The sequence below is a fragment of the Delphinapterus leucas genome, chromosome 15 (assembly GCF_059928025.1).
Source record: "Delphinapterus leucas isolate spDelLeu-1000000601 "Yukka" chromosome 15, BTC_Dleu_Yukka2, whole genome shotgun sequence".
Classification (NCBI taxonomy): domain Eukaryota; kingdom Metazoa; phylum Chordata; class Mammalia; order Artiodactyla; family Monodontidae; genus Delphinapterus; species Delphinapterus leucas.
Window position 1 is genome coordinate 78276326 of NC_143143.1, and position 22411 is coordinate 78298736.

Consider the following 22411-nt stretch of genomic DNA (forward strand, 5'->3'; position numbering starts at 1 on the left):
TCTTTCTGGAAGCCAGCCTGGAGTCCACAGATGTGTAATTAGAAGTGAATGGGGCTTCTTTGGTGGCGCAGTGGTTGAGAGTCCACCTGCCGATGCAGGGGGCGCAGGTTCGTGCCCCGGTCCGGGAGGATCCCACGTACCGCGAAGCGGCTGGGCCCGTGAGCCATGGCCGCTGAGCCTGCGCGTCCGGAGCCTGTGCGCCGCAACAGTGAGAGGCCCCCGTACCGCAAAAAAAAAAAAAAAAAAAAAAAAAAGTGAATGAACTGAGCCATATGGGACAGAAGAAAGGTCTCTCTTGAGTCAGATGTTTAGGTTTTAAAAATGTGTTAAATATTAGGAAAGGATTAATTTTCCATGCATTCCAGATGAATCCATTGTTCCTAATGTCACTTGCATGTGTGAAACTTGGACACGTTTGTTCATTCAGCACGTAGTTCCAGAGGGCCTACTGAGGGCAGGGTCTGGGCATATGGCATTGAACCCGAACAAAGACTATCCATGCTCACATGGGATTTACAGGTGTAAGAGACAGATTGTAAACCAGCAAACAGGTCTGCAAACAGGAGAATCCTGTATATGTCGTGGTGGGTGTATTTGTGGGCAGGGTGGAGGTAGATCCCACATTCCATGTTGTCAGGGAGGTCTTCCGAGGATGAGAGGGTTTGATCTGGGGACCTGAGGGTTGAGGGAGAGCAGTTCCATGACCCTCAGGGGTCAGAGCGTTTCAAGTCTTGGGAAAACTGAGGCCGAGGTGGGACAGGGTTAGGATTAGGCAAGGAACAGAAGAGAGGCTGACATGGAGGAACAGAGCTGAGTCTAGAGAAGTGGTAGGCGGAGAAGATTGTTGAAAGTCTTGGCAGAAATCTGGATCATTCTAAATGCAAAGGGAAGGTCTCAGTCCTGTAGCTGGTGGGTTATTGAGGCTCTTGCACTGTCTCAGACCTGAGTGACTAAACTGCCTGTGTTTTTGAAATTAAAGTGATACCAGCAAGATGGCAGAATAGGAGGCTTCTACCATCATTCTCCCACAGAACATTGATTTCTTTTTCAGCTTTATTGAGGTGTGACAAATGAAGTTGTAAGGTATTTAAAGTGTACATCATGATGAGATTAAAACTGTGAAAGGATTCCCCCATCTAATTAATTAACACATCCATTACTTCACATATTGATCTTTTTCTGAGTGTGAAAACCTTCCAATTGTACTGTTAGCAAATTTCAATTACACAATAGCAATGTCAATTACAGGCACCATGTTCTACATCAGATCCTCAGAACTTATTTATCTTACAGCTGAAACTTTGTACCCTTTTACCAACATCTCCATATTTTGCCCAGCCCCCAGAAACCACTTTTTTCTGTTTCTATGAGTTTGACTTTGTTCTTTCCTAGATTCCACATATAAGTGAAACCATGCGGTATTTGTGTCTCTGTGTCTGGCGTATTTCACTTAACATAATGTCCTTTAGTTTCATTTGTGTTGTCACAAACAGCAGGATATCTTTCTTCCTCATGGCTGAATGATATTTCATTGTGTGTGTGTGTGTGTGTGTTTATACATATACCTACCACATCTTCTTTATCCATTGACAGATACTTAGATTGTTTCCCTATCTGGCTATTGTGAATAATGCCACAGTAGGGAACATGCGAGCGCAGATCTATCTTTGGGATCCTGTTTTCATTTCCCTTGGATATATACCCAAAAGCGGGATGACTGGATCATATGGTAGTTTCTATCTTTAATTTTTTTTATTGAAGTACAGTTGATTTACAATGTTGTGTTAATTTCTGCTGTACAGCAAAGTGATTCAGTTATACATATATATATATATATATACATTCTTTTTCATATTCTTTTCCATTATGGTTTATCACAGGATATTGAATATAATTCCCTGTGCTATACAGTAGGACCTTGCTGTTTATCCATTCTGTATATAATAGTTTGCATCTGCTAACCCCAAACTCCCACTCCATCCCTCCGGCACCCACCCTCCCTCCCTCTTGGCAACCACAAGTCTGTTCTCTGTGTCTGTGAGTCTGCTTCTGTTTTGTAGATAAGTTCATTTGTATCATATTTTAGATTCCACATATAAGTGATACCATATGATATTTGTCTTTCTCTTTCTGACTTAGTATGATAATCTCTAGGTCCATCCATGTTGCTGCAGATGGCCTTATTTCATTCTTTTTTATGACTGAGTAATACTCCGTTGTTTATATGTACCACATCTTCTTTATTCATCTGTTGGTGGACACTTAGGTTGTTTCCTTGTCTTGGTAATTGCAAATAATGCCGCTATGAACATAGGGGTGCATGTATCTTTTTGAATTATAGTTTTTCTGGATATATGTCTAGGAATAGGATTGCTGGATCGTATGGCAACTCTATTTTTAGTTTCTTGAGGAACTGCCTTACTGTTTTCCATAGTGATTGTACCAACTTACATTCCCACCAACAGTGTAGGAAGGTTCCCTTTTCTCCATATCCTCTCCAGTATTTATGTAGATTTTTTTGATGGCCATTCTGACCAGGGTGAGATGGTACCTCATTGTAGTTTTGATTTGCATTTCTCTGATAATTAGTGCTGTTGAGCATTTCTTCATCTGCCTAGTGGTCATCTGTATGGTTTCTTTGGGAAAATGTCTATTTAGTTCTGCCCACTTTTCAGTTGGGTTTTTTTGTTGTTGAATTGTATGAACTGTTTATATTTTGAAGATTAATCCCTTGGCTGCATCATTTGCAAATATTTTCTCCCATTCTGTAGGTTGTTTTTTCATTTTGTTTATGGTTTCCTTTGCTGTGCAAAAGCTTGTAAGTTTGATTAGGTCCCATTTGTTTATTTTTGCTTTTATTTCTGTTGCCTTGGGAGACTGATCTAAGAAAACATTGGTATGATTTATGTCAGAGAACGTTTTGCCTATGTTCTCTTCTAGGAGTTTTATGGTGTCATGTCTTATGTTTAAGTCTTTAAGCCATTTTGAGTTTATTTTTGTGTATGGTGTGAGGCTGTGTTCTAAGTTCATTGATTTACATGCAGCTGTCCAACTTTCCCAACACCCCTTGCTAAAGAGACTCTTTTTCCCATTGTATATTCTTGCCTCCTTTGTTGAAGATTAATTTACCATAGGTGTGTGGGTTTATTTCTGGGCCCTCTATTCTGTTCCATTGATCTATATATGTCTGTTTTTGTGCCAATACTATGCCATTTTGATTACTGTAGCTTTGTAGAATTGTCTGAAGTCTGGGAGGGTTATGCCTCCTGCTTTGTTCTCTTTCCTCAGGATTGCTTTGGCAATTCTGGGTCTTCTATGGCTCCATATAAATTTTAGGATTATTCTTGTTCTGTGAAAAATGTCATGGATAATTTGATAGGGATCACATTAAATCTGTAGATTTCTTTGGGTAGTATTTTAACAATAGTAACTCTTCCAATCCAATCTTTAATTTTTTTGAGAAACCTTCATACTGTTTTCCATAGTGATTTTACCAATTTACATTCCCACCGACAGTGTATAAGGGTTCCCTTTTTTACACATCCTGACCAATACCTAATATCTTTGACTTTTCGATAATGGCCATCCTAACAGGTATGAATTGATATCCCATTGTGATTTTGATTTGCATTTCCCTGATGATTAGTGATGTTGAGCACCGCTCTATTCTGTTCCATTGATCTGTGTCTGTTTTTATGCCAGTACCATACTTTTTTTTATTACTATGGCTTTGTAATGTAATTTAAAATCAGGAAGTGTGATGCCTCTGGCTTTTTCTTGCTCAAGATTGCTTTGGTTATCTGGGGTCTTTTGTGGTTCTATACAAATTTTAAGATTGTTTACTCTATCACTGTGGAAAAGTACCATTGGAACTTCGATAGGGTTTGCATTGAATCTGCAGATTGCTTTGAGTGGAATGGACACAGGATATCTTTCCCTATATTTGTGTCATCTTCATTTTCTTTCATCGATAACTTACAATTTTCAGTGTACAGATCTTTCACCTCTTTAGTTAAATTTATTCCTCTTTATTATAAATGGGATTAATTTCTCTTTCAGATAGTTTGTTAGTATACAGAAATGCCCCTGATTTTTGTTTATTGACTTTTGTATCCTACAACTTTACTGAATTTGTTAGTTCTAATAGCTTTTTGGTGGAATCTTTAGAGTTTTGTATATCATATCATCTGCAGATAGAGGATGAGTCCATAGAAATATGAAGGACCGATTCTATAGAAATATGAAGGACTACTGTGAACAGTTATACACCAACATATTGGATAACCTAGAAGAAATTCCTAGAAACTTACAACCTGCTAAAACAATTGTGAAGGAAGAGAAAATCTGAAAAGACTAATTACTAGTAAGGAGATTGAATCAGTAATCAAAATTGCCTGCTTTGCAGATGAAATGATCTATTTAGAAATCTCTGAAGACTACCAACAAATCTGTTAGAGTGATGAATTCAGTAAAGTCGCAGGATACAAAATCAGTTGTGTTTCTATATACTAACAATCAACCATCCAAAAAACTAAAATGATCCCATTTACAATAGCATTAAAAAAAAAACTTAGGAATAAATTTAACCAAGGAGTGTAAAGATCTATACACTGAAAATTATAAAACATTGATCAGAGAAACTGAAGACACAAATAAATAGAAAGATATCCCATGCTCAAGGATTTGAAGAATTAATATTTAAATGTCTATACTACATAAAGTGATCTACAGATTCAATGTAAAACCTATCAAAATTCCAATGGCATTTTTCAGAGGAACAGGATTTTTTTTTCTAAAATCTGTATTTAACTACAAAAGTCCCCACATAGCCAAAGCCATCTTGAGCAAGAAGAACAAAGCTGGAGGCATCACACTTTGTGATTTCAAATTACATTACAAAGCTATAGTAATAAAATGGAATGGTATTGGCATAAAGAGACACACAGATTAATGGAACAGAAAAGAGAGCCCAGAATAAACCCATGCATATATAGTCAACTAATCTTCAAATTCACTAAGATTACACAATGGGGAAAAAGTAGTCTCTTCAATAAATAGTAGTGTTGAGAAAGCTGGATAGGTACATGCAAAAGAATAAAATGGACCCTTATCTCACACCATACACAAAAACCAACCCAAAATGTCTTAAAGACTTGAATGTAAAACCTGAAACCATGAGACTCCTAGAAGAAAACATGGGGGAAAACCTTTTTGACACTAGTCTTGGTAATGATTTCCTGAATTTGGCACCAAATGCACAAGCCCCCCAAAAACAAAAATCAGTAAGTGGGACTACATCAAACTAAGAAGCTTATACACAGCTAAGGAAACCATCAACAAAATGAAAAGGCAACCTACAGAATGGGAGAAAATATTTGCAAGTCATATATTCTGTAAGGGTTTAATATTCAAAATATATAAGGAACTCATACAACCCAATAGCAAAAAAAAAAAAAAAAAGTCTAATTAAAATGGGCAAAGGACCTGAATTTTCCAAAGAAGACATACAAATGACCAACAGGTATATGAAAAAATGCTCAGCATCACTAATCAGGGAAATGCAAATGAAAACCACAATGGGATATCACCCCACAGCTGTTAGGATTGCCATTATCAAAATGTCAAAGTAAGTGTTGGTGAGGATGTAGAGAAAAGGGAACCCCTAAAAAAAAGAAAAGAAAAGGGAACCGCTATACCCTGTTGATGGGAATGTAAATTGGTACAGCCACTATGGAAAACAGTATGGAGGTTCCTCAAAAAATTAAAGATAAACTACCATGTGGTCCAGCTATCCCACTTTTGGGTATATATCCGAAGGAATTGAAAACAGGATCTTGAAGAGATCTGCACTCCCACATTCATTGCAGCATTATTCACAATAGCCAAGATGTGGAAGCAACCTAAGTATCTGTCAATGGGTGAATGAATAAAGAAGATGTGGTATATATATATGTACATACACACACACACACACAATGGAATATTATTCAGCCATAAGAAGGACATCCCACTGTTTGAGACAACACGGATGAAACTGGAGGGCATTATGCTAAGTGAAATACACCAGACAGAGACAGATACTGTATGATCCCACTTAAATGTGGAATTGAAAAAAGTTGAACTCATAGTCCAGTAAGTGCCCTACATATGAACCTTCAAGTTGCAAACTTTCAAAGATGCAAACATGCGTTCACGTGTCCAGTCACATTAAGTTAGTTCACGTGTCTGGCATACATTTTCACGTGCGTGCATCCTCTACAGGTAGTTGTGTTTCTGTGTACTTTACAGTATTGTATACAGTACAATAGCACAGTATATTTATTTCAAGCCCAGGATGTCCGGAAGCAAACGTGAAAGCAGCAGTGATGTAGCCGGTACTGCTAAGAAGCATCAGTTGTATTGTACTCTTGTACTTTTCAAGGTGCTGGAAGATTAAAAATGTTTTTATTTTTTGTTTTTATGTATTATTTGTGTGAAAAGTATTATAAACCTATTACAATACAGTACAATATAACCGATTGTGTTAGTTAGGTACCTAGGCTAACTTTGTTGGACTTATGAACAAATGGGACTTACGAATGCGCTCTCGGAATGGAACTCATTGGTATGTAGGGGACTTACTGGAACAGAGTAAAATAGTGCTTACCGTGGATGGGGGTTGTGGAATCAGGGAGATTCTGTCAAAGGGGGCAAACTTTAACTTCTGAGATCAATAAGTTGTGGAAGCTGAATGTACATCATGGTGACTAGAGTTAATAAAAGTGTATACTTGAAACTTGCTAAGAGTGTAGATCTCAAATGTCCTCACCACCAAAAAGAAGGTAACTGTGTGAGGTGATGTATGCATTAAAGAGCTTAATTTTGGTAACCAATTCACAATTTTTAACATATATCAAGATACTACGTTGTATATCTTAAATGTACACACTTTGTCGATCATACTTTGATAAATTTGGGGAAAAAAAGTAAATGCAAAGGGCAGTTATTGGAAGGCTTTAAGAGCAGGTGTGGTATGTTCTGCCCACTGTGCAGGCAGTGAGGGTAGGCGTGAACCAGGGCAGTCAAGAGGCGGCTCTGTCGTCCAGGGAGAAGATAAAGGTGGTCCAATGGGCGTGAAGCAGAAAGGTGTGATTTCAGAGATGGATCCACCAAACGTTGCTGACGTGTGGGGCCCAGGGACAGTGAGGGATCCAGGGTCGCTCCCAGGTTTTTGACACTGCAGCTGCTTAGATGGTGTTGCCGTAAACCGATGGGGAGGACAGGGTGTACTAGAGGGTTGTGGGTGGGAAGAGGAGATTGGGAATTAGGAAAATCGGGGGCATGTTGAGCTAGAGATGCCTCCTGGTTATCAGAGTGGAGATGTCACACAGGCAGGTGCATGAGTCTGGAGTGTGCATGAGAAGGTGTACTTAAAATCTGGTGCCAAGATCGTCCTGTGAATGCTTTTCCTCAAGAGCTGTCCTGATGGTAGTAACTACAGAGGGCTCTTGATCAGCAGCCATGTGATCTGGGGGTCTTTCTTGGGAAGCCCCATCAGCTCATAGAAAGCCCTGAGCTGCTCCCTCCCTGCTTAAACAAAAACAAAAAAAACAAAAAAAAAGCTAAGATCCAATTGTCATAGTGCTCTGTGTCATTTGAGTTTAAAATTTCTAGTAAACCAAGAATTCCTGGAAATCCTGGGATTGGGCAGGGGTTTCCATCTCTTTGGTGATAACTCCACATTGGGCCATTTACCAAGCTGGACTGCTGAATTTTACCGGGAGGGTGAAGGCAGAGACAGTTTCGAGTGGAAGCCCTTTTTGGAGAAAGCTTGGTGCAGCTCATCACAGCTCCCAGAGCTCCTCAAACAAAAGAAATGACTTTGCTTTCATTTCTTAATGGTCCCTGTGGTCCGCGCTTCCTTCACGGGATTATTTCATATTCAACCTGCTCTGGCCAAGAAACCACTTTCCTTTCCATTTACGAACCTGAAAAGCCTGTGTAGGAGTCAGCATTTTGTTTGCTCCTGGAAGTCTTGTAACTTCTTAATTTCCCACTTGTCACTAAGCCAGCGTTATATATCTGCTCCTTGGTACAACACCGTGCTGCTGCAGGTAGCAAGGGACATTGACAGACTTGCAAAGTCTCCCCAAGAAGGAGAGGCTGGACGCCCCAGTGTGTGTTTCCTTTTCATTTCAGGATTTGAAAACTGGATAAGCTCGAGTTTGGGGCTTTAACTATCTAGTTAACTAATTAGGTAGCTAGTTAACTATCTAGTTAGAAAAATTCAAGACCTGTTGTCAAAGCTTTGAATGCTTCCTTCCAGATATTAGAAAAATGAGGTCCAGCCTTGGGTGAATCTTAAATCTATTAGTTAAATGATGGGAGGTTGTATTGATAGCTAACATTTATTAAGCACGTACTGTGAGGTGGGGACTATTATCTTCATTTTACATTTGGGGAAACTGAGGCCCAGGCTGACTTTTGTGGTATGTACCAAGTGTAGCTCACACAAGTGTAGGACACAGACTTATTTTTTTAATGACTATAGTTTTATCTGTACAGTTTCATATTTGTATTTTGTTTTCTGCTTAAGATGATTCTGGGTTCTATTTGGGAAAAGCAACATAAGGTTTTCAGAAAGTGAGTGAATTTAAAGAGAACTGGTTGTATACAGCTACAGCAAAAAATCATGAGGGGCAGAGTTGCCCCTAGGGTGGGTGGGTGGGCAGGCGGGCCTGGGGAAATATTTTTTGTGGGGCTCCTGTCTTTATGAGCGATTTGAGTCATCCTCAAATCAATGTTTCAGCACCATTCTGGTGGCCCAATCTCACCCGATCCCACAAAAAATAAAAAACCTGTGCTGGCCATTAAGGAGCAATCTGCTCACCAGGAAGCTCTTCTGGCAACTGGCTGGGACCCTATAGGTGCAGGTCCTGGAGCTCTTTGGGGCATCTTGTGTCCTGTTGACCTTGTGCCCCAAAGGAAATAAATGGGAACGAGCTGGCCCCATCTGAGGGGGACCAGGGGCATCTCAAGCCACAACTCATACAGGACCCTGATATGCTTGGGACACCCGACCCCACATGGTACTGCTGGTTCCAGGCACTGGAAGGGGGCTTGGGAAATCCCCAAGAAGGTATCCTCAGCGTAGAGTTATGGTGGGGTGAAGTGGTCCCTGAAGTACAGGGCCTGGGGCTGAGACCCTGCTTCCCTAGGGTTTAAGGGTAGCGCTGAAGGGTGGGATGACATTTGAACCGTATTACATTAAGACTTTAAATAGAAATTTTTCTCCAAACCTCGTAGATGCTTTAGCTATAAGGAGAAAAAGCTGCTATAAGGAGGAAGCCAGCTGGAAAATTCTAGTATTTATAATATCTAATTCTGTTTGCGGGTTTGATGGTAAAAGATAATTTGGAGGGAACTTTGGAATTTTGTAAGATATTCAAGCAGAAGACAGTTTTGCTCTGCGAGTGACTGTTTTGCTCCGCCCAGTTCCCTGTAAATGCTCTGGGACCCTCTGCGAGCAGACCCAAGGCGGACATTATAAATGTGTTTACCTGGATGCTACTCCTAAAGAGGTCTAGAGACACAGATTATAGCAGAGCTGCAGTGGAGGGAGCAGAGAGAGAATCAGACAAATCCAGGTTGAGCTCATGACTCTGTCACCTTGGGCTTCTGATGTAAGATGCAAATATCGGAGGTTAGATGTAAAATAGACAGTCCCGACCTCACAGGGCTGAGAGGAGTGATAAACCCACACGTGGATGTGCACACAAAAAATGGTCCTTGATGTACGAACTCAAAATGTAGAGGGGTATCTGAACAGCATCTCTAGAGAAGAAAAGATACGCCCAAAGTAGCCATTGCTTTCAACTGTTTTATTGCTAAACTATCATGATACAAGCCGTATAAAAATACTTTACAAATAGCAAAAATAAACTATGTTAAACTGAAGGTTAAAAACGTTTTGCATAGGAATGCGATGTATTCAAACTCCTTTTAACAGTCGAGATTTTCAAAACCTAAGCCTTCCAGTACCACCCCGTGGGAGAGACTTCTATCTGTTGGAGAATTAGCGAGGACATTCTCAACATTTTCTCCCCTCTGAGGGCTGTAGAGGCAACAGGGGTGAGTAAGGTTCTTTGACAAGGTGTGTCAGGATGCTAAGCTTGTCCCAACCACAGCGTCCATCCGTTCGGGCCAATCAGAGTGCTGAAAGCACCTGCTAATAGAACAGCATCATTTACATCCAAAGCCTGAACTAGGCAGGTGGAGTTTATTCTAATTGGCCAACAGCTGCATAAAGGCAGGGTGTTAAACCTTTCTTCCAGCACCCAACACGCCAGTTCACTTTCAGAAGGGCTGGCTTACGGAGCCACTGCTAGCTCAACAATCACCAGAAACATTTGTTTCTAAACAAACTGAGTTAAGACAGTGATGTTGGCTATAACTCAAGGCACTCATGAAAGCTGAGAGAAACTGATGTTTGTGATCAGTTTCATGTGATGCTTCTTGTTCGTAAGCATTTAGCTGGAATGCAGGAAAACCACTTGCATTGGCTGGTTTGGCTCCATGAGATTTAATGCCCGAGACCCAAGCTTGGGAGATCCAAGGTTAAGATATGTTGGGTAGCTGCTAAGGGCCTGGCCCTCCAAAAGTGAGTTCAGGAAGGTTTACCCCGACTCGTCAAGAATGTCACAACCCCTGTGCCACTTGTAAACGTAAAGCAAACAAAGTTGTTAACCAGACCCCTGACATTCTTTCAATTCTGAACAAATAAGGTGGTCTTGGAAAGGGTTTGATGTGAAAATAAACTCAAGCCTCCCCTTTAGTCCAGAGTGAGAAATGAGAACACATCAGCTTCCGATCTGTCTACACATGACAGCTCCCGCACTGGCCAAGCCTGGCTTCCTGAGAGGGATGGCTTGGCCACTGGATGTAAACAAGAAGGGCTACATCAGTGCTTCCCAGTTCTTAGAAAGAATCGACTTGATTCGTCTAGTCTGTGTCTTTGCTGGAAAACTCTGAATGTCCTTTGGGTAATGTGTACGGGGGTTTATCTACCAGGATTCAGTTAGCTCTGTAAACATTAGCCTGCACTTCTGTTCTAGGAACTCCCCATTACTCCTGTGTCTTTTTTAGACTCCCCATTACAACACAGGCAGTTTTGTTACATCAAAATCACCTACTAGGTCCCTTATTGGAGGGATCTAAACACTTTCCAGTTCTCAGTGACAAGATGGAGGCTCAAAGCTGAAGGCAGCAGCGTCCTCAAGCAACAAACAGGTGCTTCCTTCTTCCACGGAGCCATTCCCCCTCCTTTCTCTGGAGATGGTTTCTTCTAGCAGACAGGTGACTAACAGGCTCTGAGGTGGGCTTTTGTTTTGGGTGTTTTTTTTTTTTTTTCCTGGAATGATTAACAAATCTTCAAGAATACATCCTTTCTCTTAGGGGAAAAAAATCCTCAATGTATACGAAAAAAGAGACACTTGAAAAAGATTTCTGACCACTTATAAATATTTTCTAATTCCAACAAGGATGCGATATCTTGAGGACAGAGAAAAAGCATAAAAATACAGATAAGAAAATAAAATTTAATACCATACTCATTAATTTGGGTTGCTATTATATATTATCAAGCAGCAGTATTTTTGTACAATACAGGAAGACTCAAACTTTGGAAATATACTACATTCAGCAACAGGGCAGATTGCTGTTGGAAGTGCTATATATTTACATTACCTTGGTTGTAGCAAGTACAAACCTCTACCTAACAGATCCTTCTAGCACACGTGCAACACACCCATCTTGACAGTTTAGACATCCTTTTTCTTTCTCTTCGAGGACCTACTGCCTCTCCCCATACTGAAAATATTTCATGAGCAGTTTACTCTTGGCAAAACTTCCTCCTGGCATCTGTATCTGACAAAACTTTCCTGACTGCTGTCGAGTCTTACTACACATTCTCTTGTCTGTTTATGTCTCAAAACTAATGCTCTTGTTTCTTTCCTTTGCTATTTGGTATAGTTGTTTATGAAAGTGCTTCCTATAATACCCAGCTAGGACGTCTTAGAAAAAGAGTTTGTGAGTGTCTTATACACACACACACGTACATCTATACATACAGGAATCTGAACTACTAGGAGGCCCTTTGCACTAACATGGTTAGAATAGTGATGGAAAACGCATTAGTCCTTTTTCACCCCATGCACAATGCAGCTGAGCGACTGCTACAATAGCAGGAAGGCACTTGGGTAAAACATTCAGATAACTGAGGAAAGGCCAAATTCCCTCATGTGCAAAAAATGGCTCCCAGCCAGGTCAAGTGAGAACAAATCGCTCACCAAATGCTTGAACCCTTCCCCCGTGAAGTCAATATTGCTGGAGAGAAAGTTCTTTAGGTAAAGCTGCTTGGATAAGGAACGCTTTATTAATGAGGAAGAACTTTGCATCCCAGAAGCTTTGCGATGGCGGTCAACTTCTTACTGGCATTCTGTTTGTTGAAAAGAATTTTGCTAAATTCTGCTTGGGCTGGGTGGAAAGTCCCCTGTCCTTGGAGGGGGGGGGTGGGTGGGAGGGAAGAAATGCTAGGTTCTGACCAAAAGGGTACAGACATGTGCTGCATTCTGTCCTCTCGAGCCCCAAACACACCAGGCCGGGGTCACAGGTCCGGAGTTCCTGGCCCCAGCTCTCAGCAAGGTTTTGATGACAAAGCCAGGACTTAGAAAACCCACAGTGGGCCCTTAGCTGCCACGATTCTCTTCGTGGAGTGATTTTTTTCAGTCAACTCTGCTAGGCAGAAGGCCTGAGTGCAGCCTTTTGAAGAGTGCCAGGAATATTTACACTGTGTGTTTGATTACAGGGAAGCAATTAAATGGCCGAAAAGGAATCCCCAGTTTGTCCTGGGGTGTCTGCGATGAATGTAAACAAACACATCTGTGTGATTAAAAGCTCACCTGCCGAGAACTTGGAGGGTTTTATTTGTTTGCAAAAATTGCCCCAGAGGAGGAAGACTTTGGCGGACCGTGGGTGCACCCAGAGGAGGGAAACACTCAGGGCTAAGCTGCACACTCCATGCGAGTGGTCTGAGCGGAGCACATTCAAACTAAGGACTGTGTGGGAGAGGATCTGCTTCTATTCAGATCACATTTGTGCTGGATGAAGCAGCTAATGCAGAGGCGTCTTTGGGACTGGGGCGGGGGGCGGGTTTCAATGGGTTCAGTTAAAAATAACCAGTGAACTTTGGGGCCAAATCGTGAGCTTGAGTATCCCACTTTGTGTCTAGGCCAGAGAGGGAATTCAGCCTTTTTCCTTGATCATGGGGGCGCCCACCCACCGAAGCACTTAGGCCTGCCAGCTGCTATACTTTGCAACCGTTTTACTTAACAAAAATACCTGCACTTTTTTCTTTTTTTTTTTTTTTTTTGGTTGCTTTAGCCCTTCTGCCGTTCCTTCTCAAAATTCAATGCACATGCTTGAGATTCTTCTTAACTACTGTACTTTCTGGAAAAGCACTTGGCCTGTTAGAGGAAAGAAAGCGGGAACATCAAAAAGCCGCGAAGCTTGTCCGGCTGCAGCGGATGCGTGCTCACCCGGCAGCCTGGGTGACCTCCTCTAGTCCGTGACCGCGTGCTGCAGGGGGGAAGGGCAGCTAGCCAAGAGGGCCCCCCTCCGCCCTCCGGCCAGCTTTTTGAAAGCGGAGAAGAAAAAAGTGTACACATGTCATAACGCCGAGAAGCTTTAACAGTTGATCTTGTAAGAGCCAGACTGTTTTTGATTCAGAAGCAGAACATTTAAAAATCAAGCTTGAGCTGTGGCCCATCCCTGGTGTGGATGGGCAATCCCTAGGGAAGGTGGGCCGGCTTCTTTGTTTTTCTTCAGCCCAGTGACGTAAGCTGGGTCACGTTCCTTTGGTTGCTCTGTTGGAGAGCTCCTTTCCTTCAAAAGGTACAAGAGCTGTATCTGTGACCCAAAAAAGTGAAGGCAAGGGCTGGGGTTTAACTGCATCCCCATCTTCCGTCCCCCGAGTCCCCGGCTGCAGGCTCTCAGCTCTCAGGCGCATTCCAGCGGGTGGTCTGGTTCAGGATGTATTTGGGGTCAGCAGGCACTTAAGGTTTGGATGGGACACCTGAAAGTCAACCGAGATGCTCTTTGGGATTTAGAACAAGACTCAGAGTGCACAGAGAGGAGGCGAGCTCCGGAATAGAGGGTTAGCTTTCGGCCGGTACATGGTCCCGTGCTCAGCCTCCGGGTGGGGTGGGTACCGGGGAGGACGGTGGGAGGCTCCGGCGTTAGCAATGTGGATGATGTCTTGCTAATGGCTTTCTTCTACGTCTGATTTCGGGCAGGAGGTCCTGAAAACTCCTTCCTGATAATTTCATTAACTACGAAAGAAAAGAGAGAGAGTAAGTGCGAGTGAGAGGGCACCCAAAACAGGGATCAGGTTAGCTTTCTAGAACCTAATACAACCGGGCTGTTTTTTTAAAACATGTTTTTGTCTTTGCAGTAATACATCTGACAATCTTTAACATAAGAAATGCCTTCCCACATCATGCTTCTTCCTCACCCCCCATGATGCTATTTTGTGGTATGGGTTTGTTAGTGAAAATTGCCCAAATGGTAACTTTTAAAAATTGCTGTGGCAGAAATGGAGCTGGGCCACGGGGCATGATTGAAGGAACACTTTCTCCTTCTCGTTATTGAATGCACTTGAGGTGCTCTACTGTATACCAAACTCTGTTATTACAACATCCAGAAAATACCCGCTCCGTGACCCACAAAACTTACGACTCGCAAGAAGGGCCTTTAAAAAGAGAGTGGGTGGGACCACCACAAAGCGTAGCCATCAATGTAAACATAATCTTCATCCCTTTCAGCACAACCCCCCCCCCTTACCCCTCCTCACTAGTGAAGGATCACACTCTGAGTCTTCTCAAGTACCAAGTGTCCTCAAGGGGCTCTGGAGTGTTCCATTACCCCCTGCCCCAGAAAGCTGCATGGAATTTAGCAGGGAACCAAGAATGCAGTGCCAGCCAGTGGCATCAAGGAGCTAGCTCTGCTCTCCCACTCTGGCCACTTATCTGAGGCACCAGGTCCTGGGATCAAGGCAGTAAGCTCTTAGAATAGTGGCTCTTGCAAAAGGCTTCCTTCAATGTTCTTGGGGAAAAGCTGCCTTCAAAGGCTGCCCAGACACCAGGCAGGGGTGTGCACCTGCCCTAAAGTGTGTGTGTGCACTTTTGCTTTCACAGCTGGATTGTGTGGACTGGGTCCGGAAGCAGAAGAGGAGGCAGGACCCCTCTGGGGTCCCATAAAAGGGAGACGAATCTCCACTCTCCTGGTGCTCCCACTAAGTTCCTCCCACAGCCGCCGCCTCTGTTTTCTCATCTCAGCCTCATCCTCAAGTTATAGAGATGGAAGATGAACAGTGAGGGTGAACTGTCGATGGGCTCAGACTCCCTCCACCCTGAGCTCGCCTAGGTCCAGGGTGCTTTTCCCTGGAAAACCCCTGCTTGGATGAGTCTGCAACTCCCAGAATAGGCAGAGAGCAAAATCACGCTGCTCTGGAGCTGGATATGCTGGGTTTGACTCCTGGCTCCCTCACTAAACGGGCCGTGTGACCTTACCCCTCTGTGCCTCGGCTTTCTCACTTGTAGAGTGAGAATCATCAACATGTGTCCCTTTTGGGGCTGCTGTGAGGATGCTGGGCATTGATGTATATACAAGCTCCTAGCAGGAGGCCAGGTAACCAGCGTCATGTAGCTGTCAGTTGTGTGACGGGTAGTGATACCCCACGCTTTGTGTTGGACTCTAAACCTAGTGCTTTACACCAGCGGGCTCTGTTTGTGGCAGAAACCAATCAGGCGTCACTCACTGTTCTTCAGATGTGTGCTGAAAGCAGGTGCAAGGGGCGCTCGGGAGCTCAGGTTCTAGAGCCGGGTGGCCGGGGCTGGAATCCCACCTCTGCTGCTTCCTTGCTCGCTGAACCTCACCCTAGTGATGTAACTGCTCTGTGCCTCAGTTTCCCCATCTGAAAACTGTGTATAAAAATATGACCTTCCTTCTACAGTTGTTGAGGAGCTTAGATGAGATGACACAGTGAGAAAACTATCACAGTCCCCGGCGTAGAGCAGATGTTGGTTCAGAGACTGGTATGTGCATATGTACATATGTACGAGCACGTGACACAGTACCTCTGGATGTTAATGGATGAGAATGTATGTATCAGAGTAACAACCGGCTGCAAAGTGTGGGAGTGGATCCACTGATAGGAACTCCGGGGAGGAATTCGTGTGTTCGGCTAACCAGCTCTAACTGGGCCCTGACTGTGTAGCAGATACCAGCTGACTCCCGGAGCTGGAGGAAGCAGGACCCCTCCCTCGCCTCTGCAGCCTGGCCTCTGGGAAGTGTGCAGGGCTGGGCGGCCCGGGGGGCCCTCAGTGAGGACAGCCAGGCAGGAGTGAAAGCACGTGGCCAGGGGGGAGGCGGGGTCGGTGCGGCTTCACGCGAAGCTTTTCAAAGCCCGGATTCTGAAGGGTTTCCTGTTTTCTCAACCTAGGAAACGAGAGGAGTCAATCCTCAATGGAAACGTTCCACGGCCTCGGCTTTCTAAAAATAACTGCTGGGCAGAGCCACTGGCACCACCGCCCTCGCCAAAGGGTCGTTTCCCTTCTCGGAGCTCGGGGCCAGGTTAGGGGCTGGGTGGGAGACGGTCTAGCTTCCCCCTCCCTTTGGATGGAAACCACTCTGGCTTTCTGAAAGCCACAGTCGAATCTAGAAAACTCGGGGAACGCTCTGCATCGGACCCCTTCGCGGTCGGGGTACGGAGGCGGCCGGCCGCCCAGTCGGGCCCCAAAGCGAGGCCTGCTCGCGCCCACTGCAACCTCTCCGGGGGAGAGGAACCTTTTCTTTCTGAAACCTCAGAGCTCGTGCCCCTGGCTGTGGATGGGGAGAAAGCTCTAGGGCAGAAGCGCCAGCTGGGGGGCGGCCACAGCAGTGCAGCCACATGGGTCTGCAAACGTGGGCTCCAAGTTCCCCGAAAGGGTCTCTGCCCAATCACTTCACCCCGACTCGAGAGGTCCCACCTCTGCAGCCTCGCGTCTTTGGGTGGAAGGGAAAAGGGGGCATCGTGCTGCCCTTTCTTTGAATCAACTTCCCGATGTCACCATGGAACCTCTCCCTGGGAAGGAAAGGTGGTCTGCCCGTTCAGCAGCCCTGTCACCTCCTCTCTGTCACACCTTTAGTCTCACTCTGGCCCCCTACGTGCTTAAGGTCTCCTTTATCCAAAAACCCTGCTCTGGGCTTGTCTTGCCCCTGATCTGGTTCCCGCTGTGACCTCGCCTCCTACTGCCTCCCCCTTCCCCCTCCCCCCCTGCAGCGAACCACACTGGCTTCCGTTCTACGTGCTCCCCAGCCCGCACTCATGCCTCCAAGCCTCTGCCCTTGCTGGTCCCCTCGCCTCTTCTAATGCTTTTCTCCCTCACTTCTTTCGAGGCTCTGCTCAAACAGTCTCCTCGGCCCCAGGCCCTGGGGACAGTCGGCAGTGCCACATGCCGCCACCCAGTTGTGCTTGGTCTCCTTATCTCCTTCATATACCGGTTCCTGGCAGTTCACTGTTCTAGTGCTTTAGTTTTCTTGTTCCCCCACCGTATCCCTGGCTTTTGAAGAGTGCCTTGGTACAGAGAAAGCTCTCAATAACATGTATTACTACTGAGAAAGCACAAGCTTAGCAAGGGACTAAGGAGCCTCAGGTCACACTGTCTGCTCTGGGATTTGGCCCCAGGTCTCTCAGGTCTGAGTGTTGAAACCCGCCCTTCTAGGTCACTGCCATCAGTATTTCATTCATCCGATAAATGTTTTGAGCATCTATCCTATGCCAATTTCTGCACCTCTTCTCCCACCTCTTCCCAAATCGGGCCGTGGGCAGTTCTCCAAATGGTTCCTCTCTTGCCCAAATCCTGCCTTCCCTCCTGCCCCCTTTCCTGAGTATCACCTTTTTCCCGGAAGCCGTCTCACATTCCTACATGGGGTCCTGACTCCCTCCAGAAGCAAACAGTTCTCAAAATGCTTGCCCCCATGTGCCATGTTATTTGAGTTGCTTGTATGCCCACTGTACCATGCATAGCAGCATGCATACAGCAGGTGCCTAATGCATGCATCTTAGCCCACCATGAGGACCCCACACCGTCAGCCTAGGTCACTTAGTTTAGGGAAGCTGATTTTTCTGTTATCCAACTGACAAAACGGGTTTTTGGTCTGTTGTTTGCCTGGAGCTTTTTCTCCACAAAAGAATGTAAGCCATTCACATTTTTTCAGGGATAACAACGTGCCAGGTGCTGAACCAAGCACTGAGTTACTTCTCACACCAAACCTAGTAATACAGTCATCCTCGTTTTATAGATGGAGAAAGAGAGACAGGCAGTCACTTGGCACAGCAGGTGAAGGGGAGGGATCAGGATTTGAATCCATAGCCCTGTTTTATTAACCTGTACATTATATGGCTCCACCATATAGGTAAAGAGATTGTGCTATGAGGTTTGCTAGCCATCACCTTTCTTCTGGGGACCCGGAATCCTCAGCAGCTTTTGTGTGTCAGGAAAAGGCCAGAGCAGCCTCTGCGAGGTTAATGAGCAGACAAGGCTGTGTGCTGAGTGGTTAAGGTGGTCACTGAGCATCACTTTCTTGGAACAGAATTGAGGCCAGTGGTGTTCAGTCTGCCACAAGCACCCCCGACCTTTTGTTACCCTTACAGAGAGACACCGTGATGAAAACACAGATGTTGAACATGGCTACAGCCTCAGCGTGATTTCTAAGCCTGACACCTAAGGCTGAAACCAGAAAGAAAGAAAGAAAAGACAGACGCATGTAAGTATATAAAAATTATACATTTTTCTTTAAAACTCCAAAAAAGAAATCTGTAGTATATTCAGTATGACAAAGGTCATCCATATATAAAGAGGTGTTACAAATCAATAACAAGTCTAATAAAAATGGCTACAGACATAAAGAGAGAATATACCAGGGGTCAATAAACTTTTTCTATAAAGGGCCAGATAAAAATATTTTCAGCTCTGTGAGCTATACAGCCCCTTACTCAACTCTGCTTTTTTTTTTTAAACATGAAAGCAGCCACAGACAATATGTGAGCAAATGGGCATGGCTGTGTGCCAATACAACTTTGTTTAACAAAACGGGCCAGGGGCCACATTTGGCCTGAGATATGGTTTGCCAGTCTCTAGTATATACGCCAATGGCAAAGAAGAAAAAGATAGCAAAGGGTGTTTTCTTCCCCTACTTTTCGGGGATGGCAATCTGGGGAAGCCAGTGCCTTTTACTATTATTGTTCATCCAACAACTCTGGGTTGATTAGTGGTAAATTTCTTAAAACTGATTTCTGCTGGCATCCCACTCTGCCCCAGGAATTTTCTGGTTCACCTGCGGGCCCGGACACCTGCGTGCTGACTTTTTTAGCTGAGTTCGGAGGTCCCCAAAGTTCAGTTTGCAGAAGAATGGCCACTCAGGGTTACACACAGAAGGCCACACAGATAGACTTGAGGTGCAATTTAAGACTTTCCAGGGAACTTTCTATAACTGCTGACTTTGGAACTTAATCCCTTGAGAAAGAAGCAACAGGAAAGAGAGGACAGGCCCCATCTTATTTCTCTCCCAAACCTCAAGCTTGTTTTCTGAAGTCTGGTTAGACTGTGTGAGGGCCCTCGAGAGCCTGGGGTCGGCCAGAGAGTCGCTCCTGAACCAGGGAGGCAGTGTTCTGGAGGCCAAAAGAAAGAATCTGAGAGTTAACACAGGCGCAAGTCCCACCCGCTGCCCTTCTCCTGCGCTACCTTGCCCCGGTCAGTCCTGGGACCTGTGCCGGGGCAAGAGGTGGCTAGACACTAGGGTGGCTGAACCAGAAAGCATGTGAAGTGTTCTCTGGATGCTTCTACATTCTGTCCTAACTGCTCTCAGGGAAAGCTACTCTGAAGGCCAAGAGTGAACTCCAGGGCTGAAACTCTGTGCCCTGAGCACCAGGCCTGTCTTCCCCACAAGCACGTGGGAAGGAGCTAAGAAGGAAAGGTGGCCATTGGCCTTGGCGTCCCCTGTGACTTGGGTATCACAATGCTCTCACTTGCTAAGCGACTCCCCAGCCTTGTCTCCCCTCCCAGCCAACCCCACACGCTCTGGGGGCACTTGGGAACTGAAGAAGAGCTTTCTAGAAGGGCCAGGCTTCAGCGGCTCAGTGAAAAGGACAAAAACGCCTTGATAGGCCTGTAGCCCAAAGCTGTGGGTGGGGTCTGAAGCGTTACATGATGGTAAATCCCCTCTGAGGCCAGGCAGATCAGAGCCAGCTTGCCAGAGTTCACAGGCCCCTGCAAGGTCAGAGCGTTGCCAAGTCCTAACATCAGGGAGGGAAGAAGCGCACTAAAAAGGCCCTTTGACTAAGTGGCTGAGTCTCAGCGCTGATATTTCAGCTGCATTTTTGTCATCCTGATTCGCCGGATGCAAAGTTCTCGGGAGGGACTCTGGCTCCGGGTGGGTATCCAGCCAAGTTTCGCTGAGTGTTACTGTTGCCTGTCGATGGTGTCTGAGAGTCACTGGTGGAGAATGTGCCAGGGAAACCCTCCCCCTGCTAAGGTTCATGCTGCTGTTGGGAAGTTTTGGTACTTCTCCGCAGGCCCCACCCTCTGGGAAACCAGGTTTGGGACGTCAGCTCCCTCCGCTGTGTGTGCTAATGGATGTGAAAGCTGATGGTTGTTCTAACTGGGTTTTCAGAGTGAGCCATCATTGTGATGCTGCAGAAGACTCGGGGTCTGGCCTATGATGCAGCAAACCCACTTTCACCAACAGACAATCCGAGAGCCAAGGCCCAGCGGGACATCAGGAGGCACGTAAGCCAGCAATACTGATGCTGGATGGTTTCTGACAAGCGCTCACCACGTGCTGGGCACTGCACGTGCTACCTGATTGCAATTATTGTGCAGAGAATTAAATAACAGCAGCGGCATCTAAACAGCTGAGGCACAGAAAGGTAAAGCGACATCCTCACTGTCCCATGTGGCCTCTCCACCCTGAGCCTCCGGCTCCCTGCACAGTTCTGCGCAGGCCCAGGACCCAAAGTCGATGGAGGGGATCTACAGCTAAGGCCAGGGGCCCCACTGAGCTCAGTGGGAAAACCACGCCCAGCTCCAGCCCAGGTCCAGAGCCTGGTTTCACATCCAGAAAGTGCGGGGCGAGGGGACGGTTAACCCCTCCCAAAGTGCACAAGAAGGCCCCTGGGGGTTGCGGGAGTGTGGTGGAGCTTTGAGTTGATGAGATCAAGACTGGAAATTACCTAAGCACAGGGCACTTCCAGAGGTTCCTGACCCACCTGCCCCCTCTCTCGTTCCCCAATGCAGACTGCCCTGCCATTGACGGAGAGCCTTCCTTAACTGGAAACACCAAGCAAAGTGTACAAAACCAAAAGGGAGCTGGCTCAGAGCAGGAGCACAGCTGCCAAAGGCTGGAACCTGGCGCCGCTGCCTTCTCCCTGGAAGAGGGTGATGGGGCCACTGGGAGAGCATGCAGATCCCCAGAGCCTCATCGCCACCCCTACTCCCCTCCCCGACCGAGAATGAATCTCAGGTATGTCCCCTGGGGGTTCCCCCTCACAGAGCGGTGGGGTCTAGCCCTTAAGAGTAGGAAATGTTGGAAAATGAGAGAGGGCCTTCAGGTTGTAAAGTTTTCTCTTACTCAAAAAAATATTCAAGTTAAGGAAACACACAGCTGGAAAACAAAAGGAAAAAGGCAGAAGATATCAATTACCTTTAACTTTGATTTCTTGGATCAAAGATCACAGTCATTCTGTTTCATAATATGTTTTGTATCCAGCTAAGGTGTGTGTCTATCAGCTCTGAAAAAGATTTGCAAAACCATTTTTGAGAAGAAAAAAAAAAATCACCTTCGACCTCTTATGCTTCCAACTCATGCTAATATCATCCATTTAATGAGTAGCTCTTCACCCAGGGCCGCTGAGAACCCAGGATAGAACTCAACCCTCTGGCTGTAGTTGGCTGTAGTTTAAGCCCCCAATTCTATATCGTCTTAACATTTGTGCCAGAATTAACCCCAAACCAGGGTAATAATCACTGAGATGAGGGCCTTTGTACAAAGAAATAGGGATCTCTGAAATCAAAGTTCATCAGCAAGATTATGGTGGTTTGGGTTGTTGTTGTTTTTTTTTTTTAAAGCAAGACAAAATGGCTCAGTTGCTGGCATGTCATGCAGTTTCAAATCACGGCCAACTAAGGAGACAAAATAACACTGGCATCTGTGGCAGAGCACATCAGAAAATCAGAATTTCATGATGGAGCTACTCGAATGTAATTCTCCCTCATTTGACCCCTGCTTCCTTCTTACGAGTGATAGAACCTCAGTGGGCATGCAAATTCATAAGACT

The 22411-nt window shown here is 45.2% G+C and overlaps 1 protein-coding gene across 4 annotated transcripts in view; it reads right to left on the reverse strand.

Moving 5' to 3' along the window:
• Positions 1-9845: 9845 nt before the first annotated feature.
• The window catches only part of NFATC2 (nuclear factor of activated T cells 2), a 160241-nt gene continuing 147675 nt past the window's right edge, over positions 9846-22411 (reverse strand). For 3 of the 4 annotated variants that reach the window (XM_089897078.1, XM_089897079.1, XM_022597666.2), the window contains exon 10: positions 9846-14366. In XM_089897078.1, the coding sequence (XP_089753204.1) occupies positions 14311-14366 (56 nt within the window). In that variant the 3' untranslated portion in view covers positions 9846-14310. Of the gene's footprint in view, positions 14367-21777; positions 21866-22411 lie in introns of all 4 variants that reach the window. The other variant, XM_022597667.2, reaches the window with a different exon arrangement.